Source organism: Doryrhamphus excisus, chromosome 5, assembly GCF_030265055.1.
Source record: "Doryrhamphus excisus isolate RoL2022-K1 chromosome 5, RoL_Dexc_1.0, whole genome shotgun sequence".
NCBI lineage: Eukaryota > Metazoa > Chordata > Actinopteri > Syngnathiformes > Syngnathidae > Doryrhamphus > Doryrhamphus excisus.
Window position 1 is genome coordinate 23,930,903 of NC_080470.1, and position 18,499 is coordinate 23,949,401.

The following is an 18,499-nucleotide window of genomic DNA, read 5'->3' on the forward strand; positions in this document are numbered from 1 at the left end:
ACATTCATTCATTTTCTACCGCTTTTCCTCACGAGGGTCGCGAGGGGGTGCTGGAGCCTATCCCAGCTGTCTTCGGGCGTAAGGCGGGGTACACCCTGGACTGGTCGCCAGCCAATCACAGGGCACATATAGACAAACAACCATTCACACTCACATTCATACCTATGGACAATTTGGAGTGGCCAATTAACCTAGCATGTTTTTGGAATGTGGGAGGAAACCGGAGTACCCGGAGAAAACCCACGCATGCACGGGGAGAACATGCAAACTCCACACAGAGATGCCCGAGGGTGGAATTGAACCCTGGTCTCCTAGCTGTGAGGTCTGTGCGCTAACCCCTAGACCACCGTGCCGCCCTTATTAGGTACACTCTAATGAAATTAAATAATATAATGATGAACATGATCTTTACAAAGATCATGTTTTTTTTAGGACACCTGTATATGTTTAGGAAATGTACTCTCATTTGGCATTGGTTACACAAAATACACAGCAAGATGCATCCACTTGGCATTGTGCAGAAAAATCAGCGTCAATGTCTATTGTTAGTGAGGCCTGGTTGGCTGTTTAATTATGGGCCTGCAGCAAAGCGCAGCCCATCCTGTTATTCCTCATACTTATGATATATATTTTTCCATATCTTAATGTCTAAAACAAGGCAAACCGTACCCCCACTGGAAAGGTCTCCTAAAGTGAAATATGCTATTGATAGTTTGGAACGTTCTGTGTGCAAACAGGCCACTTGAATAGGAACCACTTCAGCCCATACCACAAAATATTATATCACTGGCGAGGTACATCCATAGGTATGAATGTGAGTGTGAATGTTTTTTTGTCTATATGTGCCCTGTGATTGGCTGTCCGTCAGTCAAGGGTGTACCCCGCCTCTCGCCCGAAGAAAGCTGGGATAGGCTCCAGCACGTCTCGCGACCCTTGTGAGGATAAGCGATAGAAAATGACAAAAGAGCCAATTAATCACAATAAACAAGGGATTACTGTATATACTGTATATTATGGCAATCTGAGTCCCACGAGAGATAAGGCCACTTCACTAGACAGAATACACAAACTACAGACATAGTGAGTACACAAAAATGGCAGGTAACGGGTTAATAAATATGTAACTTTAGCAAGGCCTGCTGGGAAGCCAGACGCACTCCCTAATATTACTTCTTGTGTGTGTGTGACAGCTTCGGAGCTGTTGCATGATATGGTACAGATGTACCTAATAAAGTGGCCTGTGGGTGTCAATTAAGAAAAAAAGCCTTCCTCTGAGGTTTGTGGTTTTTGGGGTTCGTGACCGCAAGCCTTACGCTGCTCCAAAAAGTGCTTCAACATGAACGTCTGACGTTCGATCACAAGTCTGACTCGGTGTGTTTGTTTGACTTACCAATCACATTAGTCCAACAAAAACATGATGAATGAATTGAACATCCTTTCAAAGGTTTTGGATAGGATTTTGTGAGTACCTGATGTTGTGGCCATAAAGTGCATTATAATGTGCAGCTTGGCCAGTCTTGTTGGCTCTTCGGGTTTGAGGTGCGAGTGAATTTAGGAAGACAGCAGCGAGGCGAATGTATACACAGGAGCAGCTGGCTAACGTCACTTTTTGTCTTGAAACGCGTGCCCACGTGCAACTATCAGGAGCTCCGAGTCAGCACTTTGTGCTTCTTGGCAGCAGAGGGACACGGACACACACACACACACACACACACACACACACACACACACACACACACAAAGTAAGAAAAGCTCATATTTCATGCAGTCAGGCTGAGAGGCTACAATTAGCTGACTGGTAATGAAGAACAATCCTTAAATGATACAACAAGCCTTTTTAAACCGACTGCGACTTAAAAATGAGCCAAAGTGTCACGATTCAGGCGCCTTTGTGATTAAAAATGCAGCAGACGCTTTAAAAGATTTTAAGATCACTTTAATTAGCCGCAAGTTACAATTAGACTGCCACACGTCTGTGTTTTTACAATAGGAAATGTCATCTCTGAGCCAATGAGGATGGCATTTGAATGAGCGTTAAAGGCGGTTCAATGCATGCAATGACATCATCTGTCACGTCTTCTCGAGTAAAGTCTTCCAAGAAAGACGTTCTTTAAGCAGCATGCGGCGACAGACCATCTGATTGAGTGTTTCACATACAGCCGCCACAAATAAAACACTTTATGTGCTCTGTACAGTAGATGGCATCGTGAATCTGCTTAACACATCTTCTATGCACCTTCTCTGCCAGCGAACAAGACAAATGTAGCAGGAGGAATTTTGTTGCCACAGCAACTACTGGCGGCAAATCCGGTGACTTTTTCTGGTTTTAGTGAATACTTATGGAGACTAACACAGCCGGGCCACATAGTGAAAACAGGCCACGTGGATATTTTGTAAACCATCATATGTAGATATGTTAAAACAGGGGTCTCAAACTCAATTTACTTGGGGGCCACTGGAGCTCGAGTCTGGGTGAGTCTGGGTAACACAGATGAGGATGCTGAGGTTCACATTGGGAGTGACCAGGATGGATAGGATCAGGAACAAGTACATCAGAGGGACATTACATGTTAGAGTTGGACAATATCGTTTTTTTTTGGGGGGGGGGGAAGCCACCCATCAAGTGATTGCAGGGTGTGACCCCAACCTTTAGGTCCAGTCATACTGTACTGTGGTTCGAATCCAGACAGCAAGGTGCCAAAAGGTGATGTTTTTTTAAGTCTATCATTTGACAATAAAGAAAAAGTACTCCACTTTTCATGCTGCGTAGATCATTTGAAGTTCAAGGCATCATTTGCTTGTTTTATGATTTTAGTTGAACAGGACAAACAAAAAAACATCAGCTTTGAGATCAAATGAGACAGGATGGTAAATCACAAAACACGCCATCGTAAGTCGCTCGCCTCTGGTCATTTCCATATGTACATTTCAGCTTTCTAATGTGAAATTGTCGGCGGCGGCTGTCAGAAGACGAGTGCTTTCATTCCAACACCTGACAACCCCAATCACAGGCACTAAACTGCGCTCAGAGTGATACCTCCCCGTGAAATCTCAGATTCCCGCTGAAAGGAACAAGGTAAATGTCACGGCAGGGATTTGGCACTAATGAGACGACACCTGAGACAAGAGGGAAGGAAACTTTTGTTGTGGAAGAACACACACAAACACCAAATTGATGCTGTGCTTTTTGAGGGCTGACAAGGAAGCGCTCAAAGGGATCAAATTCTTTTCCATCTCATCCATATGCATGTCTGACTTAAAGTGCTGCTCTGTTTATTTACACCGTGTCGGGATGCTGAGATGAAAGCGTAACGCCGCGTGAAAGACGAAGCATGCTTCACGTTTCATTAGTGTGACGCAAGTCTTTGAGTTTGCATTCCATCCAGCGGATGGTGCCGCCTGTCAATACCAACTCGGCTCTGTCACAAATAAGGCTTATAAGAGCACGCGATCGGCATCGGGTGATAGAATAAAGAGGAAGTGAGTGCGATTGAGACAGGCATCATTTCCTCAAAAAGTATTCATCTGTGCTGATGCCATGGAGAGTTCATGGAGAGGGATATTATCACATGGGCTTTTATTTTGAAATCACCGATGCACAGCGGCTCCTCTAGAGACGAATGCTACTAATGTCTTACACTTTAGAAAATTAGCAACATTTCTCAGAAAATGAACAAAAACACTTCGCAAGCATCACAAGGTTAAAAACTATTTGCTTTTTCTTTGGCTTTCTGTAACATGTCACCAGCAGGGGCTTTTACGCTACGTTGGCATAAGTTGTTGTAAACTAAGGTTTATAGATCATTTTCCTCTATTTGTGCATTTTTTAAATGTTCACGCAACAACAGGAGTACCACACAGTATGTGGTTCTGACCTGTGATGCAGGAGTTGGGCTATAGGGGGCAGTGGCGTTTGCCTGCTTTTTTTGAGACAGCTCGAAAGGGAAGAAGAGTTGCCTGGCCACACTGAAGCATGCTGTGCATGTTGCTGTCCTTTTATTGAACCCCAGCACATCCTAAAAATATTCATTCAAATTCAACAAGAATGTTAAAAAAAACAACAGCAAAAAGAGAAAAAAACAGTAATTTTACAAAATGGCATTATGAGAATAACATGAAACTTTAGTAGCATAAAGACGAAATACAAATACAATTTTTAAGTCGAGAAATGAACAAAACAACAAAAAAAGTTGCAATTTTTGAAAAATGTTGTTGTTATAGTATATAAAATATAAATTTTAAAAAAAATTACAAGAAAGTCTTCAAAATATGAAGAGAAAAAAGTCAGATTCTCACAAGAAAAAGTGGCAGTTTTATGAGGCAAGATGTCATATTGAATATTAAAAAATACATTATTTTTTTAAAACTCATCAGAAAGTAAACACAAAGTTGTAATTAAAAAATGTTCAAAAGCAAAATGGGGAAAAGGAGCAAAGCCTTACTCATTTCAATCAAAGTTCATACTAAAAATTGACTTTTAAAAGAAGATAATGGATGCATTTTTTTTCTTGAAATATATATAACTTCTTAGCGTATCCACATGGACCAACACTAACTCTGCTTCACTTCTTTTTACACTTGTAGTACATGACTTAAATTGCCTGTACCCCAAACAAGCCTTTTATGGTGGCCACAATTTGATTCTGGAGCAGATTATTTTTTTACATCGTTCTTACGGAAGAAAGAGAGCCTTACTGTGACTTCTAAACAGACCCAGACAACGTCTCGGTGGCAGGAAAGATGAGATGACTTTCATTGTTGTCAAATGCTCCTGTAGGCCTTTCCTGTTCCTAAATCAAAACGGAGACGCAGCTGAGACGTGGACTTCCTACTCTGTGCATTTAAAAACCGAAGCACATGCCGGCGAAATACCTTAGACGGTTTTTAAAGCTCCTCCTCAGCAAACAAGGTCCTGTCAAAGAAATCCAGCCTGTTTACAAAAACCTTGCTGAAGTCTTCGAGAAACCTCTAATGCTCTGCAAAAGTAAAAGTAAATCAAAGATCTGATGAAGTATTGGGACCTCTGGTTGGTTATCTCACTGATTAGGAGCTTTATATTTAGTACAGGAGGCCCTCCAGTATTTACTCACAAATTCTTAGGCAATGCTTTCCTCTTGATACCCATCACTCAGGTTGACTTTTACTGAATTGACTTCCTGTCTTTGTGGAGCCAACACGTTCTCAACATGGCCACATTCAAGTCTAATTAACGCCATCTGACAATCTGAATCACCACCCATTCCTCTTCCTCCTTCAGTTTTCCTGCTGCTGCTTCTCATAGCAGTGCTGCTCTCTCAACTAATACGTGTCATTTGGTAGCTCCCACTGCACACGTGTAATTCATCTAACTGTATTTATTATGATTGGTGACCTCAGTCAAGTATTGCCAATGATGCTATCTACATATCACAAAATATATTTGGTCACCACTTTTTTAGGACTACTAAATACATACATGTGGTATTATACCTCCCATTATAGTCTGTGAGAATTCATTTGGAGACATTTGTGATTGCTAGAATTAGTACTACCTATATATAAAAGTACTACATAGGTATTACTGTCGTTTTTGTACATTTCTACATGTACGTAAATGTTTGTACTAGAAACATCTGTGTTAGATTCTAGTGGTGTTCACTCTTCGCAGTATTTGTTGCCAATAATTATAGTCAAAAGTGGATTGAACGTGCCTTAATGCAAAGGAACTTCAATGGCGCCATCTCGTGGATAAAACGAGAATGTATATGAAAAGTGACAGTTCACTTTGATGCGGATCAATTGCTAGGTGATATGTGTTTTCTACAGGTCTTTGGCACTCTGGAAAAAACGTTCAAGACTCTAAAGAGATTTCATTTGCTGGCCCCAAATATTTAAAGAGGACGAGTGAATGTCACGTCATAAAGAGGAAACACGTAACTAAATGTGTTTGTCGGAGCGAGACAACTTAACGCAGTATTGACCAATAACAATAGTTGAAAGTAATTGTTTGCAATCAATAAAAATTCTGCTCAGAGTGATTAATTAAGCTGCATTGTATGTTTTGGCCATGTCATTTAGATGATAAAGTGTCAAATTCATACAAACGCGACAGCCACACGATGGACATTGCCAGTGAGTATGAATGATTTCGACTCATATAATTGTATAAAATTTGTACTTGAGTACCAGTTCTGCCTATTGTTAATACATAGGGCAGCCATGTTTTGTGACGTCAGGTGTGGAAGACATCTTTGTTGAGGTCCGAAATTGTGGGGTTCAGGGGACATTTGGGGAATTGTTTACAGAAGTTGCACTTGCTTTTTACATTCATTTTACTCCTCAGGAAGTTCAATTGAAGTGTTGTTGCGGTTGTTGTGTACGCTACGATGAAGAGCCTATCCTCACAAAAGGCACGATTAATTGTCCATTGTTTTGTTGACATGTTGTGTGTAGTTCATGGCCCGTGGTAATTTCATTATATCATTCTACTCTAAACACTTAATACTTGCTGTACGGGTGTTATTGGGTATCAAATGAGAAAACATATTTACTGTGGCCCTTTCTGCATGTAGCGAAAGTTCTGAATTATCATATCCTAGCCCTACGTATTGACGCAACCCACATTCTACTGTGTGAGAAAAGCACGAGTATCGGGTTTTCCCATTGGGCAGCTGAACGTGAAGGCATTAGCTCCGCCCTGTCTGGCGTTGTTGACGTGCTACAGCGACCAGTCTTCACTCAGTCAGTGCACTGGAGCTGGTCAACCTCTGCTGCATTCCCACCTCATTTGCTTGCGGACTGTGACTACCTCTCTTGGACGTCAGGTGATGGTTTGTTTTGGCTTTCACTTTGGCTATACATGTTCTAGCGTATTCTTTTGGTTTTGAACAACAACACACACGCGTAGCCAACGGCCCATTTAAAAAGTGGCGCGTGAAATTGACCAATTGGGTTTAAAGAGCTGACCTGTAGAAGAAGAAGTTTGAACTCATTGACAAAATCTGACCAATCAGTCGTAGAGCCTGCAGCCCGGGTGTATAAATCTGGCAAGGTTTCTGTTAGCACATCAGCCGCTGAGGGGATGGTTGCAGGAGTCTGTGCCGTGTAAGGTAATAGTAGCATGATAATCTTTGTTGAGCATTCTCAGCCCATAGCAGAAAGCTTACGTTAAACCCAGCAGTTGCAAACGTTAGTTTGTCGTTAGCTAGGGTAAACTGAGGTGAGTGGTCACCAGCATACAGCAGTTGCTGTCACTTTATGTTAAGAAAAAAATATAGTATATGATAATGTTATGTATGTGATAATATACCCTAAACGGCGCTGATCTTTATTGTAATGTCGGTATGTGCGTATAACGTTTGCCGTCTCGCCGATGAAAGTATAGTATGATTAGCAACGCTAACCGTTGTAAATTTGCAACTGACATAACGTCACTAGCGCGGATTTGAAGTGAACGTTAAGTGCAACTACTGGGCAATGTGCTCTACGAGCGTATTTGTAAAAAAAAAAAATGTGGAAGTAAGGCTAAATTTGGTTTGACGTGGTAATAGTCGATGCTAGCTAATCGGCAGAATTAGCTTCGGTAGGCGGAGCTTTGGCTTCACGTGTCGGCATGAATCATGGCCATGCAGTTGAGTTCATGGCAATGCATTTGAATCATGAAGTGGCCTTTTCTTTGTTAATATGACACAGAGTACTATATAATGGATAAGTGACTTTTCATTACGCTTTATAAAACGTTGTTCAGACATTCTAGAACAGTGGTCACCAACCTATGTGTGACTTTTTACAATTTTTGCTGTTTTTAATTTTTTAAATTTTGTTTCTGCAGTGACAAATGAACCAGATCTTCGGCGTGGTCGTAGGGCCCTATGATTACTGTGTTAACGGAATCTCCTGTTATATGCGGAACTGCATTTTGTGTGGCATGGCCTCACAAACACTAACCACCCCCCCGCCTAATCCAAACATGTTGAGGCGGTGACCAGAAACGTTGGCTAAGTTGGTGAAAAAACATTAAAACTCTTACTTGTCACTAGGCCTGTCAGGATAATCAAATCGATTAATCGAACAATAAATAAAAACAAAGTCGATAATTTTGCTTGTTTGTTTTCCTCATTCTTTTTTCTGTGTACAACACAGGCTGGATGACACGAGGGTTCACTCTGCATCTTTTTGGCCGTGTTGGTTCCCTATTGGAATGAACGAAGAGAGTAAACCCTCCTCTCATCCATTCGTCCTCTTTGTCCCAGCAGGTGGATGCGAGGCTGCTGGTGAGTTGATAAAGAAGTCCACCAGATTAGCATGAGCACAAGTTAGCGTTGTGAGATAACTTGAATATTCATGACAGCACAACAGCGGTAGTTTCTAAGACAAATGCCACAACCCCAGTGTGGAATTGGTGTATTTCAACAGAATGAACAGGGTGAGCGCATGAACACCGACAAACTGATACCGCTACAGCTGGAGGTGCAGCAGAGCCTTTGTTGAGTGGAATTTTTGCTAGAAGAGACTTCATTTTATTTTCATTGGGGTTTTTCCTTTTTTTGTTTAATTTATTATATTTATTTTATTTAAAAGGTTTTGACATTCCACCTACATTGGTAAATACAATGGAATTAAAGTTTATTTCCTTTTGTACGATGTACTTGCATTACTATGGCATATATTTAATGGAAAAAAGGTCTCAAAAAATGTTTATCGACAATGATTTGTTGGACAATTTTTGTCCAGTAAAATGTATTGTGACAGGCCTACTTATCACCAAGCGTGAGAGAGCTTGGTTAGCTTAGTTTAGCGGTGCATGCTAATGTGGCTTTGTGTGCCACTCGGGCAGTAGGAGTTGATAATATAACCCGCTGACTTCACGCAAGCTGTGTGTGAAATGGGGACGAGGCACTCTGTTAGCTAGCTCACTTAGCAACAATCAAAACATATTTTCAACACACCTCACATTTCTGTTTTTCCAAAATAAAAGCGGCACATGTCCTGTGTAGTAGTGGTAATAAAATACGGGTTATAAAAATGGCTTGCATTAATAAATCTAATAAGATTGCATCTTCAACTGTGTGTTCTTAAACCCCAGACACAGATATTGCTGAGGATTTTGTAGCAATGAAAAGTTAGCGAAGCTACATCCGTTTCTCAAGTACTGATGTATTGCATGAATAAATGTAAGGATCTTTGCATAACTGTAATTATATTCACTGACACAAGAAGCAGACGATCTATGATGATAAAATAAAAAGTAATATGGATTTTTTCGTAGATTATTCGAGACAATTCAAAACATTTATTTTATTTTATTTTTTTTGCAAACTAGTGTACCATTTTAAAAAGGCCAACAGTAGAAACAAGTCACAAATTTCTTTGTAAATTACTTAAATAACACCAAATAACCTCAAATTAAGATGTATGGAGTGGGTCTCCCACAACAAGCAAGAGGCAAGCTACAAACGTAACAAGATGAACATCCATAGCTGAACACTTGCTTAAGGGGTCGATACGGCACAGAAAAAACAATAACTACTAAAATATGGAGTTGATTTTGTGCTTAAAAATGTTGATATTTTAATAATATTGGTATACAGTATCACCCAGGCCTACTTACGCATATAAAAGTCATAAGAAGCAAACGTCGTTTGCAAATAGAATCCTAATTGTACCAGCTTTAGTGTGTCCTCACACTCTGTTGATTTCCTCTTCAGGTCGGCATGTGATGGTTTAGCGAGAGACCAGTGTCCCCTTTCAATGGTGTTTGAGTGGCGTCATGTCAGGCATGGAGGTCTGTCCCACGGTGAGCCAAAACCCGCCTCCACCGGAGGTGGTGAACCCGAGGAGGCCAGGACGTGTCACCAACCAGCTGCAGTACTTGGAGAAGGTGCTGCTCAAAGTTCTGTGGAAGCATCAGTTCTCATGGCCGTTTCGCCAGCCCGTTGACGCCGTCACGCTGAGGCTGCCCGTAAGTAGTCCTAATCCACCCACCCTATAGGACTTTTGTTCTCACGCTTTTTGCTTCTTTTCTAGGATTATTACACAATCATTCAAAAGCCGATGGATATGGGCACCATTAAGATGCGACTCCAGAACAAATATTACTGGAAAGCACTGGAGTGCATACAAGACTTTAACACCATGTTCACTAACTGCTATGTGTACAACAAGGTAAGACCTGTCTACATGCTGCACAAATTAGGACGATACGCCTGCTGTTTAGTTTCCTAATGAGGTGCACACCTCATCTCCTCAGCCTGGAGACGACATCGTTTTCATGGCCCAGACACTGGAGAAGCTTTTTCTGTTCGAAGTTTCCAAAATGCCTAAAGACGAATGTGAAGTTGCAACGGAACCAGCAAAAGGGAAGAAGACCAATACTGGTAAATTACTCTAAATTAAAATGTTATGTTTGGTTTTTTTTTGTTGTTTTTGCAACTAAAATGCTGCAACCTTCACCCAACATCATTGAAAGAAAATACACAGTTTTAAGGGTCCATTGTATGCAGTGTGGGTGAACATGACAAAACTTGCAGTTTGTCAACTTAATTCAGTGTTGCAGCAGCTAAATGTGATGCAGTTGAGTGTTTCCCAACAGGGCTTAAATCCAACTGTGCTTCAGATATCTCTAAAGCAGTAGAATGCTCACATGGGCAATGACTGACTGACCAGTCATTTTCAGTGACATGATAGAAAGTAAGCATTTGGGCACACGTGCAGAAGTCATGCTTTCAAAATAAAGGTTTCAACATTCGAGTCTCTGCTTAAACATGAAGGTACCTATCATAATAGGCAGCACCAAATGGATATACAGTAAACACAGCAATGTGGGAAGCACTGCACTTGCATAGACAGTGCTTTTATTCTTTCTGCTTCCTGTCCAGTAGGTGCGTTCAAGGCAAGACCCCTGGTGTCAGAGGTCATCCTTCAGCAGACCGTGACAGTCATCCCGTCTGATGCGCATCACCCTGTGTCACCCATCCAAATCTCCACTCAAATGGATGAAACGGTAAGTAGTGAATGATACAATAAAATGTACTGATACAAGTCCATACAGTTGACCCTTGCCACTTTGCTCTTCGTATTTCACGGCTTCACTCTATCACCATCTCTCACAATATATTAATAAATAACCACTGAGTACGTTTACATGCAGTCTGTGTGTTTTTTTGTTTGTTTGTTTATTTTTTATTTTTTGTCACGTCACGCATGTACTGTAAATGGTTACTCTGAATGTTTCAGAAGCCGGAATATATACCTCAACCCCAATATTGACTGCATGTAAACATAGCGATTGTTTTATGGTTGACTAAGACCTGTTATTAGTCAAAATATATACATGTATAATATGTAAGTGTGTGTGTGTAATTAGATCTGTCAAATGATTGTATTTTTTATCAGATTTTTAAACTAATTAATCATGACTAATCACCATTTGTAACTGTCTGCCAATTGTTACTGTATTTAATTAATAGAAAGATAAATGATGATATATACTGTGTGTATGCATTAAGCGCTCTAAATGAACTGAATAGGTAAAGCTAAAATACACCACAAGTCTATTTGTCTAACATTAGTCTTTTTAATAGCTTTAAAGCGCGTTGTTATGAGCAATGTGGGATAAAGGCATAGTGCAAAGGAGAAGAAATCATCAGTATGACCCAAAGTTTGTGATGAGTGTAAATTCACTCATCTAATGTGCATATGATGATGTCACCAAGATCAGAAATGGTCAGATCTCATCGAAATGTCTGATCCACAGTCTTCTTTTCCCTCTCACGCTAACGCAGCCATCATCATCATTTACAGCTGAATTTTGAGCTGCCTACACTATTAGAAGTGCTGTGCATTCTGCCATGACTGTCCCTACAGTCATGTTTGTTTGTTTGTTTTTTTTTACACCCACCACCATAACGGTGTTTTGACCAACGTTGCTACACGCACCATACGTTGTCTAGGAGAAACATGTGAATCCTGAATCACTGTGCCTCATGCTATTTGCTCAACTGTGACATCTGACCTGAGGCATGCTTGATATAAAGCGCATGTGTTAATCAGACCCCCAAAATTTAACGAAAATTAATGAAGTGAATTAGTTGCCACCATTAATACGTTATATAATATACACACACACCGTGGGAAGTAATGTAAAGAACAGAAAGAAAGGAACTCTCCCAATGCTAAAATTGGAGTCTACAACATATCTTTTCTCATATATTTACTACAGTTTAGTGGTTTCATGTTTAAAAGGCTCTAATAATGACACATTTAGAAGTTTCAAACTCTATTTACTTGTGTAGCCTTGCCCAGAGATGACTCATCTTACTGATGGAGGCATTTGATGTTTTTTCAGATAAAAAAGGGTATTAAGAGAAAACTGGACCCCACCCCTGCAGCAGTGATGAGCAGCTTGCCGTCCGCTGTTAACGACCTGCCACCGTCCTGTACACTGTTGGCGAGGCGTGGCAGCGGGAGGCCCATCAAAGTGCCAAAGAAAGACCTTCCCGCCTTCGAGGACAAGAAGGCCAAACTGTCTGAGCAGCTGCGGCACTGCGACGCCGTCTTGAAGGAGATGCTGTCCAAGAGACACTACGCCTACGCGTGGCCATTCTATACCCCTGTGGATGCCGTGGCTCTGGCCCTGCACGACTACCATGACATCATCAAGCAGCCCATGGACCTGAGCACCGTCAAGGTAAAGATGTCTGCTCAATATCAACACCAATGTCCTGCTGACCAAACCATATTGATTCAACAGAAAAAAATGGACCAGCGAGAGTACTTGACTGCCAAGGAGTTTGCCGCCGACGTAAGGCTAATGTTCTCCAACTGCTACAAGTACAATCCTCCTGCCCATGAGGTCGTCTACATGGCCCGAAAACTTCAGGTAGACTTTTGGATTGGCTTACTTGCCAAACAGGTTGTATTTCCATTGGCATACTTAATGTAAATATATTAATAGGAGTATAACATGTTGAGAGACAAATGTCATCACATCAGGTGACATTTCCTGTCAGCGTGTAGTATCCATCACATTTTTGTTTCCTTACATCCAGCTGTCTCTCTCAGTGCCCCTTTTTCTAATCCTGTTGAAGAACAAGAAGAGCATCATTCTTTTTTTATTTTATTTTTCTTTTTTTTTAAACGTGTCAACATTTGACCAGGAGGTTTTTGAGGCTCGCTACGCAAAGCTTCCACAGGAGCCACTCCGGCAGGTGGTGTCCAAAGGCGACCGAGTGGGAAGTCTGTCCACCGCGGGGAGTTCTTCCAAGAGTGAAAGTTCCTCAGACGAGGAAAGTTCATCAGAGGGGGTCGCCACACAGCTTGCCAACCTGGAAGAGCAGGTTGGTGTCAGGTAGATGTCAGGCACATTTGTGTTTTGTAGCGACCTAAAAGATGCCTTTGGATTATATTCTATTTTATGTGTGTACAACATACATTTTGTTTGTTTAGAGCAGTATTTTATATATAGTATAATAAACAAGACTCCCTCAAGACCCTGTTACAGCGTGCGGCAGTGGCAGAATACACTGCCTGCTCAATATTGGCTGCACTAATATCAGTGCTGTGACTTTATGACCATCATTAAGCATAAAGATGGTATTCTAACTTCCACCCAGACCTTGTAAGAAAGACAAACAGGTGGTGGATCGACAATGTACTGCAAAAACGCTAAACCACATCAAAATATCAGAACTGTACTCACTGCATGCAGCCATCCTCCTCGCCCTGCACTGACACACACACAGGAAGGACTATTTCATATCCGACATTTGTTCTGTGACTTTTGGTATGGATTTCGTTCTCAAAGTAAAATTTGACATATAATGCGTCATATGAATGAAACTCATTTGGAACTGAAGAACCACCCGTGTGGGGAAAAAGTATGCTTCTATGTCAGGTGGCATACATTGTGGTTGTCCACCACCTTGCATTTCTCATTAACTTGTGTGTTCTAGTTGAAAGCAGTCAGTGACCAGCTGAGGAGACTCACGCAGGATCCTCTGATGAAACCCAAGAAGAAAGACAAGTTGAGAAAGGAAAAGAGATCCAAAGAAAAGCACATCACTGCACTCAAAGACAAATCCTTGAAATATAAAAACATTGGCGAGAAACACGGCAAAAGCTCTTCTTGGTGAGAACGGTTGAACCCTTTAAGCTCATCTTACAAGTAGAAATTTTGGTGCTGATGCTTGTTCTTTGTGTGTGTGTGTATGTGTGTAGTCATGGCAACAGTATTCCCAAAGTAGCCATGGAGTGCAGAGCTGAGACAGTGCCTTCGACGCCCCAGGGGAAGAAGCATCCCAAGAAGGACGCTCTACCTGCGGACAAACTGGGCAAGCTGGTGAGCGTCATCAAAGCTGGTCAGGCCGCTTTGGCTGATGCCGCCTCCAAGGAGTTTGAAATCGATGTTGAGAAGCTCAAGCCAGCGGCACACAGGGACCTGCAGAGGTTTGCAACCGCCTGCCGAAGGAAGTGCGACAAGACAGAGAGCAGTAAGTCCCGCGCCCACCCGCCCCCCCAGGCAACGATCAACACCTTGTGGGGAATGAAAGGGAATCCTCTGGATGTCTGTGCTCTGTAGGGAAAAAGCAAGAGAAACACATGGTAGTGATGCATTGTGGGAAGGAGAAGGACGCTGGGAGATGCGAGACGCTCGCAAAGCAACAGCCGGCGGTGAAGAAAAAAAAAGCAGCAGGTGAGAGAAAAAGATGTGACACACTCTTTTCATGCATGAACCATATTCCTGTCGTAATATGGGCGGGGGCAGTGATTAAGGACATTAGAAAATGGTCCAAAATGAAGGTGCCAGTCAAACCACTCAACCTGAATTGTTGGCGTCTTCTCCAGCCAAACTGTCACCTGACTTCAGCTGTCCGTCTCAGCTGAGCAGCAGCAGCAGCTCGTCATCAACTTCTTGCAGCAGCAGCAGCTCATCCTCTTCTGACAGCGGCCGTTCTCCTGGTGAGCTTCTCTACTCCTCTGCAGCTTCAACATGACAACGTTTTTTTTAACTTTATTTGCATTTTAACCTCTGGTTTGTTGTCATAACATACAGTGACTTTTTTCTGACCCAGTGACACAAACAACTATCTTGCAGTGCCCAAAATGAAGAAGAGCGCCAAAGGGTGGTGTCAAAAGCCAAATAAAAAGGTAAACGTCTCCTGTGGATGTTGACCCGTTGACCCTTAGCGAGGATGCCAACGAGCTGCTTGTCACGCTGCAGGCTGCCAGTGGCAAGCAGACCCAGGGGGGGCGCTGTTTCCCCTCCTCCGGTGTCAGCCCTTGTCATCCCGCTCCAGCTGTCTCGCTAACGCAGACCGGACGCCAGGCCGCGCGGTCTCAAGGCGAGCCGTGGCGTACCGGCGGGATGACACTGCCGCCTCCAGGTAACTAATCCTGTTCTCATCCATTATTTTTGTTTTAGACTTATTAGCAGTAAAGCAATGATGGTGAACAAAAATGGTAGTTACCTCAGAGAAAGTGCCATCAGCCAGAATAATCATGGTGTCACCTGTCAACAGACCTCGCCACACTTTTGTCCCCAATGACGTCACCTGACTCACTGCTGGACTGGACTGCTTCCAGATTTGAGGTGATGCCCTCAAACATGCTCAGTCTTATCAAATCGAAAACATAAATGAATATTAACCAGTGGTCTGAACGTCTCAGACCGCCACATCCACATGCAACACCTTTCTCATGTGTGCTAATGATGTTACCTTGTTTGTTTCAGATCTCCATGCTGTCCCCTCTGAAGGACAGTCCACAGCAAGCCAAATACGAGACAGCGTCCAGTAAGTCAGCAGAGGACGCTGACATGATGACACAATTGCTTTCCAACACAAAACAAAGCACGGAAAATGGCCCCGACATTGGAGTGGCTGATGTACTGTCTCTACCGGAAAAGGGGCAGAAAAAGGTCAGTTTCTCTAGTATTATATTATTGCTTGATTAGCTATTGTGGCAGCAGATTTTTACATTTTTCATGCTTACTATTGAGGTTGGGATTCTCTGGTTCGGGTAAAAAAGAAATATAAGAATCATTGTCTTCTGCTTTTTGAGGGGAGGGGGGCACAGCACTATTGGCTATCACCGCGATGTCTCATTGTGTGTGTTTTTTTAATACATTTTTTAAGGACATTGTTCTGAAAAACGCTGACTCATGGGCTCGACTGGTGAGGCAGGCCGCTGGCCCCCCAACAGCCATCAAGTCATCCAAGGAGAGCTTCGAGCACTTCCGAAAGGCCGCCATGGAGAAGGAAGAGCGCGAGAAGGTGCTGAAGAAGAAACAGCTGAAGGAGAACGAGACCGAGCCTCCTGAACAGAGGTAATATTAGCAAGTTGATGCACAACAAAGTCAGACTTTACTACGTTAATAGTACTCACTTTTGATACGTATTCATTTCACCATTTTTTTTTTGTGCCTGTGGTTTGTTGTCATGTATTCATCTTCATTTCCCCTTTCAGCTTTTTAGGCCAAACAGATAAAAGTCTTCCATTGTGCAAAGAAGACGTTACCTTTCCAGAGACAGTCTTCACCGAGACAGCGCCACACACGCCCACACACGGCGAGCAGCCGACATCTCCCGTGGAAACTCGGCTTGGGACAGCACAGGTCCCTGTGTGCCGAGAGCGGGAGCTGGCCCGAAAGAAGGAGCAGGAGCGTCGCAGACGGGAGACTGTGAGTGTCTTTTGTCATATTTCTCTGTCCCCAAGCGATGTTTGTTTTTTCTTTATTTCTTTCTTTTTTTTGTAGCTGTCATGCATAGACATGACCATGCAGCAGGACATCATGACCACCTTTGAGCTGAACCTTGACTAAAAGGACAGAAAACACTGACTAACTTGAAAAATGTGCCTTGAACGTGCCTGGAAGGATACTAATCCGTCTCTGGGAATATGGAGCCATGTCGAACGTCTTGAGCACTTACATTACCCGATGAATGTCTGCACTGCTACACTTTTGAGAATGGCCTGAAACTGTATTTCACGTCTCAGGAAGTGCTCAGACGAGCTGTCCCACTGCTGGAAGCCAGCTGGAATTTAGTTGTCTTATGGCGTTTTGTCGCCATGTTTGTGTTAAAAAAAAAAATACAAAAAAAAACGTGCACGTATTTGTCATTTTGTTTACGAAGAAAATGATCACTATTTTCCAAAGATCCTTTCTTAGCCACTGTGTTCTCTTCTACAATCTCCGCACTTTACTTCAGTATGTTCCACTTTGGATATGTTCAAAACAAGAGTTTTTCTTTGGCTTGTTTGTTTTTTTTACTGAAAATAAAAGATATTTTCACAAAGCAATCATTGCCTTTGCATGGGCTTTTAGGCTGAATTTCCTCACAATCCATCAATTGAAAGCAAGCAAGTTGTCTCATTTATAAAGAAAAAAAGCTACGAATGCCATTGCAATTTGTAGAGGGGAGAAAGTGATGATAACCATAGAACAGGAACTTGACCTGTTGATGTTAAAATGTAGTCCACATGTCTGTGTTCTGGTCAGTAGACGTTAAAATAAAGATTCCTTGTACGGGTGAGTATGAAAGTTTTGTTTCACTCAAAAAGCAATTAATTTTTTTTTATGCTTGTTTGACAGTTAAGAGGGCGGCACGGCGGTCGAGTGGTTAGCGCGCAGACTTCACAGCTAGGAGACCAGGGTTCGATTCCACCCTCGGCCATCTCTGTGTGGAGTTTGCATGTTCTCCTCGTGCATGTGTGGGTTTTCTCCGGGTACTCCGGTTTCCTCCCACATTCCAAAAACATGCTAGGTTAATTGGTGACTCCAAATTGTCCATAGGTATGAATGTGAGTGTGAATGGTTGTTTGTCTATATGTGCCCTGTGATTGGCTGGCGACCAGTCCAGGGTGTACCCCGCCTCTCGCCCGAAGACAGCTGGGATAGGCTCCAGCACCCCCGCAACCCTTGTGAGGAAAAGCGGTAGAAAATGAATGAATGACAGTTAACATTTTTAACTGGTCGCCAGCGAGCCTCCCTCTCCACTTCCTTAAACACCTTCTCATGCATCAAAGGGTGAATAGTTTAATTTCTGTTTTATGTATGCCATAGTTTGCCCTAGAATCGAATATGGGGGGGGTTGTAGTCCAAACCTGGATCGTGTTCCACCTTAGTGTAAAGCTTATTTTTCCATGCAGCACACACTTTAACCACAGGAGGGCGCTTGTGGCAACATTCTTGGTTTGTTTTGTTGTAATGGCAGGTTTTCCATTACAAATTTGGATTGCCACTGCAATCAAGTTTTTTTTTTAATTTGTCAATTTGAACGTGTTTTATTCTGGCTGCAAAATATGAGCTAATAGCTCACGTATGCGCTAGCAGAGGTACCGGCCAGCAGTACAGGTGTCTAATGCATGTGTTAGCGTATTACCCTGTGTGTGTGTGTGTGTGTGTGTGTGTGTGTGTGTGTGTGTGTGTGTGTGTGTGTGTGTGCGCGCACCACAAACAATACTCCCCCTCCTCCCTTTGCTTTTTTTGCGCGTGAGCATGCACGCGCGTCCCTCTCCTCCG

General features: G+C 42.5%; 1 protein-coding gene across 9 annotated transcripts; it reads left to right on the plus strand.

Annotated features, from left to right (window-relative positions):
* The first annotated feature begins 6,669 nt into the window (after window positions 1–6,669).
* brdt (bromodomain, testis-specific) lies at window positions 6,670–17,304 on the plus strand. 9 transcript variants are annotated; one of them, XM_058073900.1, is made up of 20 exons: window positions 6,670–6,803; window positions 8,122–8,252; window positions 9,687–9,940; window positions 10,006–10,143; window positions 10,229–10,355; window positions 10,857–10,981; window positions 12,326–12,667; window positions 12,731–12,859; window positions 13,029–13,316; window positions 13,932–14,107; window positions 14,197–14,468; window positions 14,558–14,671; window positions 14,824–14,937; window positions 15,074–15,126; window positions 15,200–15,362; window positions 15,498–15,568; window positions 15,710–15,895; window positions 16,113–16,303; window positions 16,444–16,657; window positions 16,733–17,300. In XM_058073900.1, exons 3-20 carry the CDS (start codon window positions 9,749–9,751, stop codon window positions 16,796–16,798), a joined length of 2,961 nt encoding a protein of 986 aa, XP_057929883.1. In that variant the 5' UTR covers window positions 6,670–6,803; window positions 8,122–8,252; window positions 9,687–9,748; the 3' UTR covers window positions 16,799–17,300. The 9 variants fall into 9 exon arrangements, with proteins under 9 accessions (XP_057929883.1, XP_057929885.1, XP_057929887.1 ...); XM_058073905.1 differs by lacking the exon at window positions 6,670–6,803 and adding an exon at window positions 6,930–7,088 and having other exon boundaries at window positions 10,860–10,981; window positions 16,733–17,304; XM_058073899.1 differs by lacking the exon at window positions 6,670–6,803 and adding an exon at window positions 6,930–7,088.
* Window positions 17,305–18,499: the final 1,195 nt, after the last annotated feature.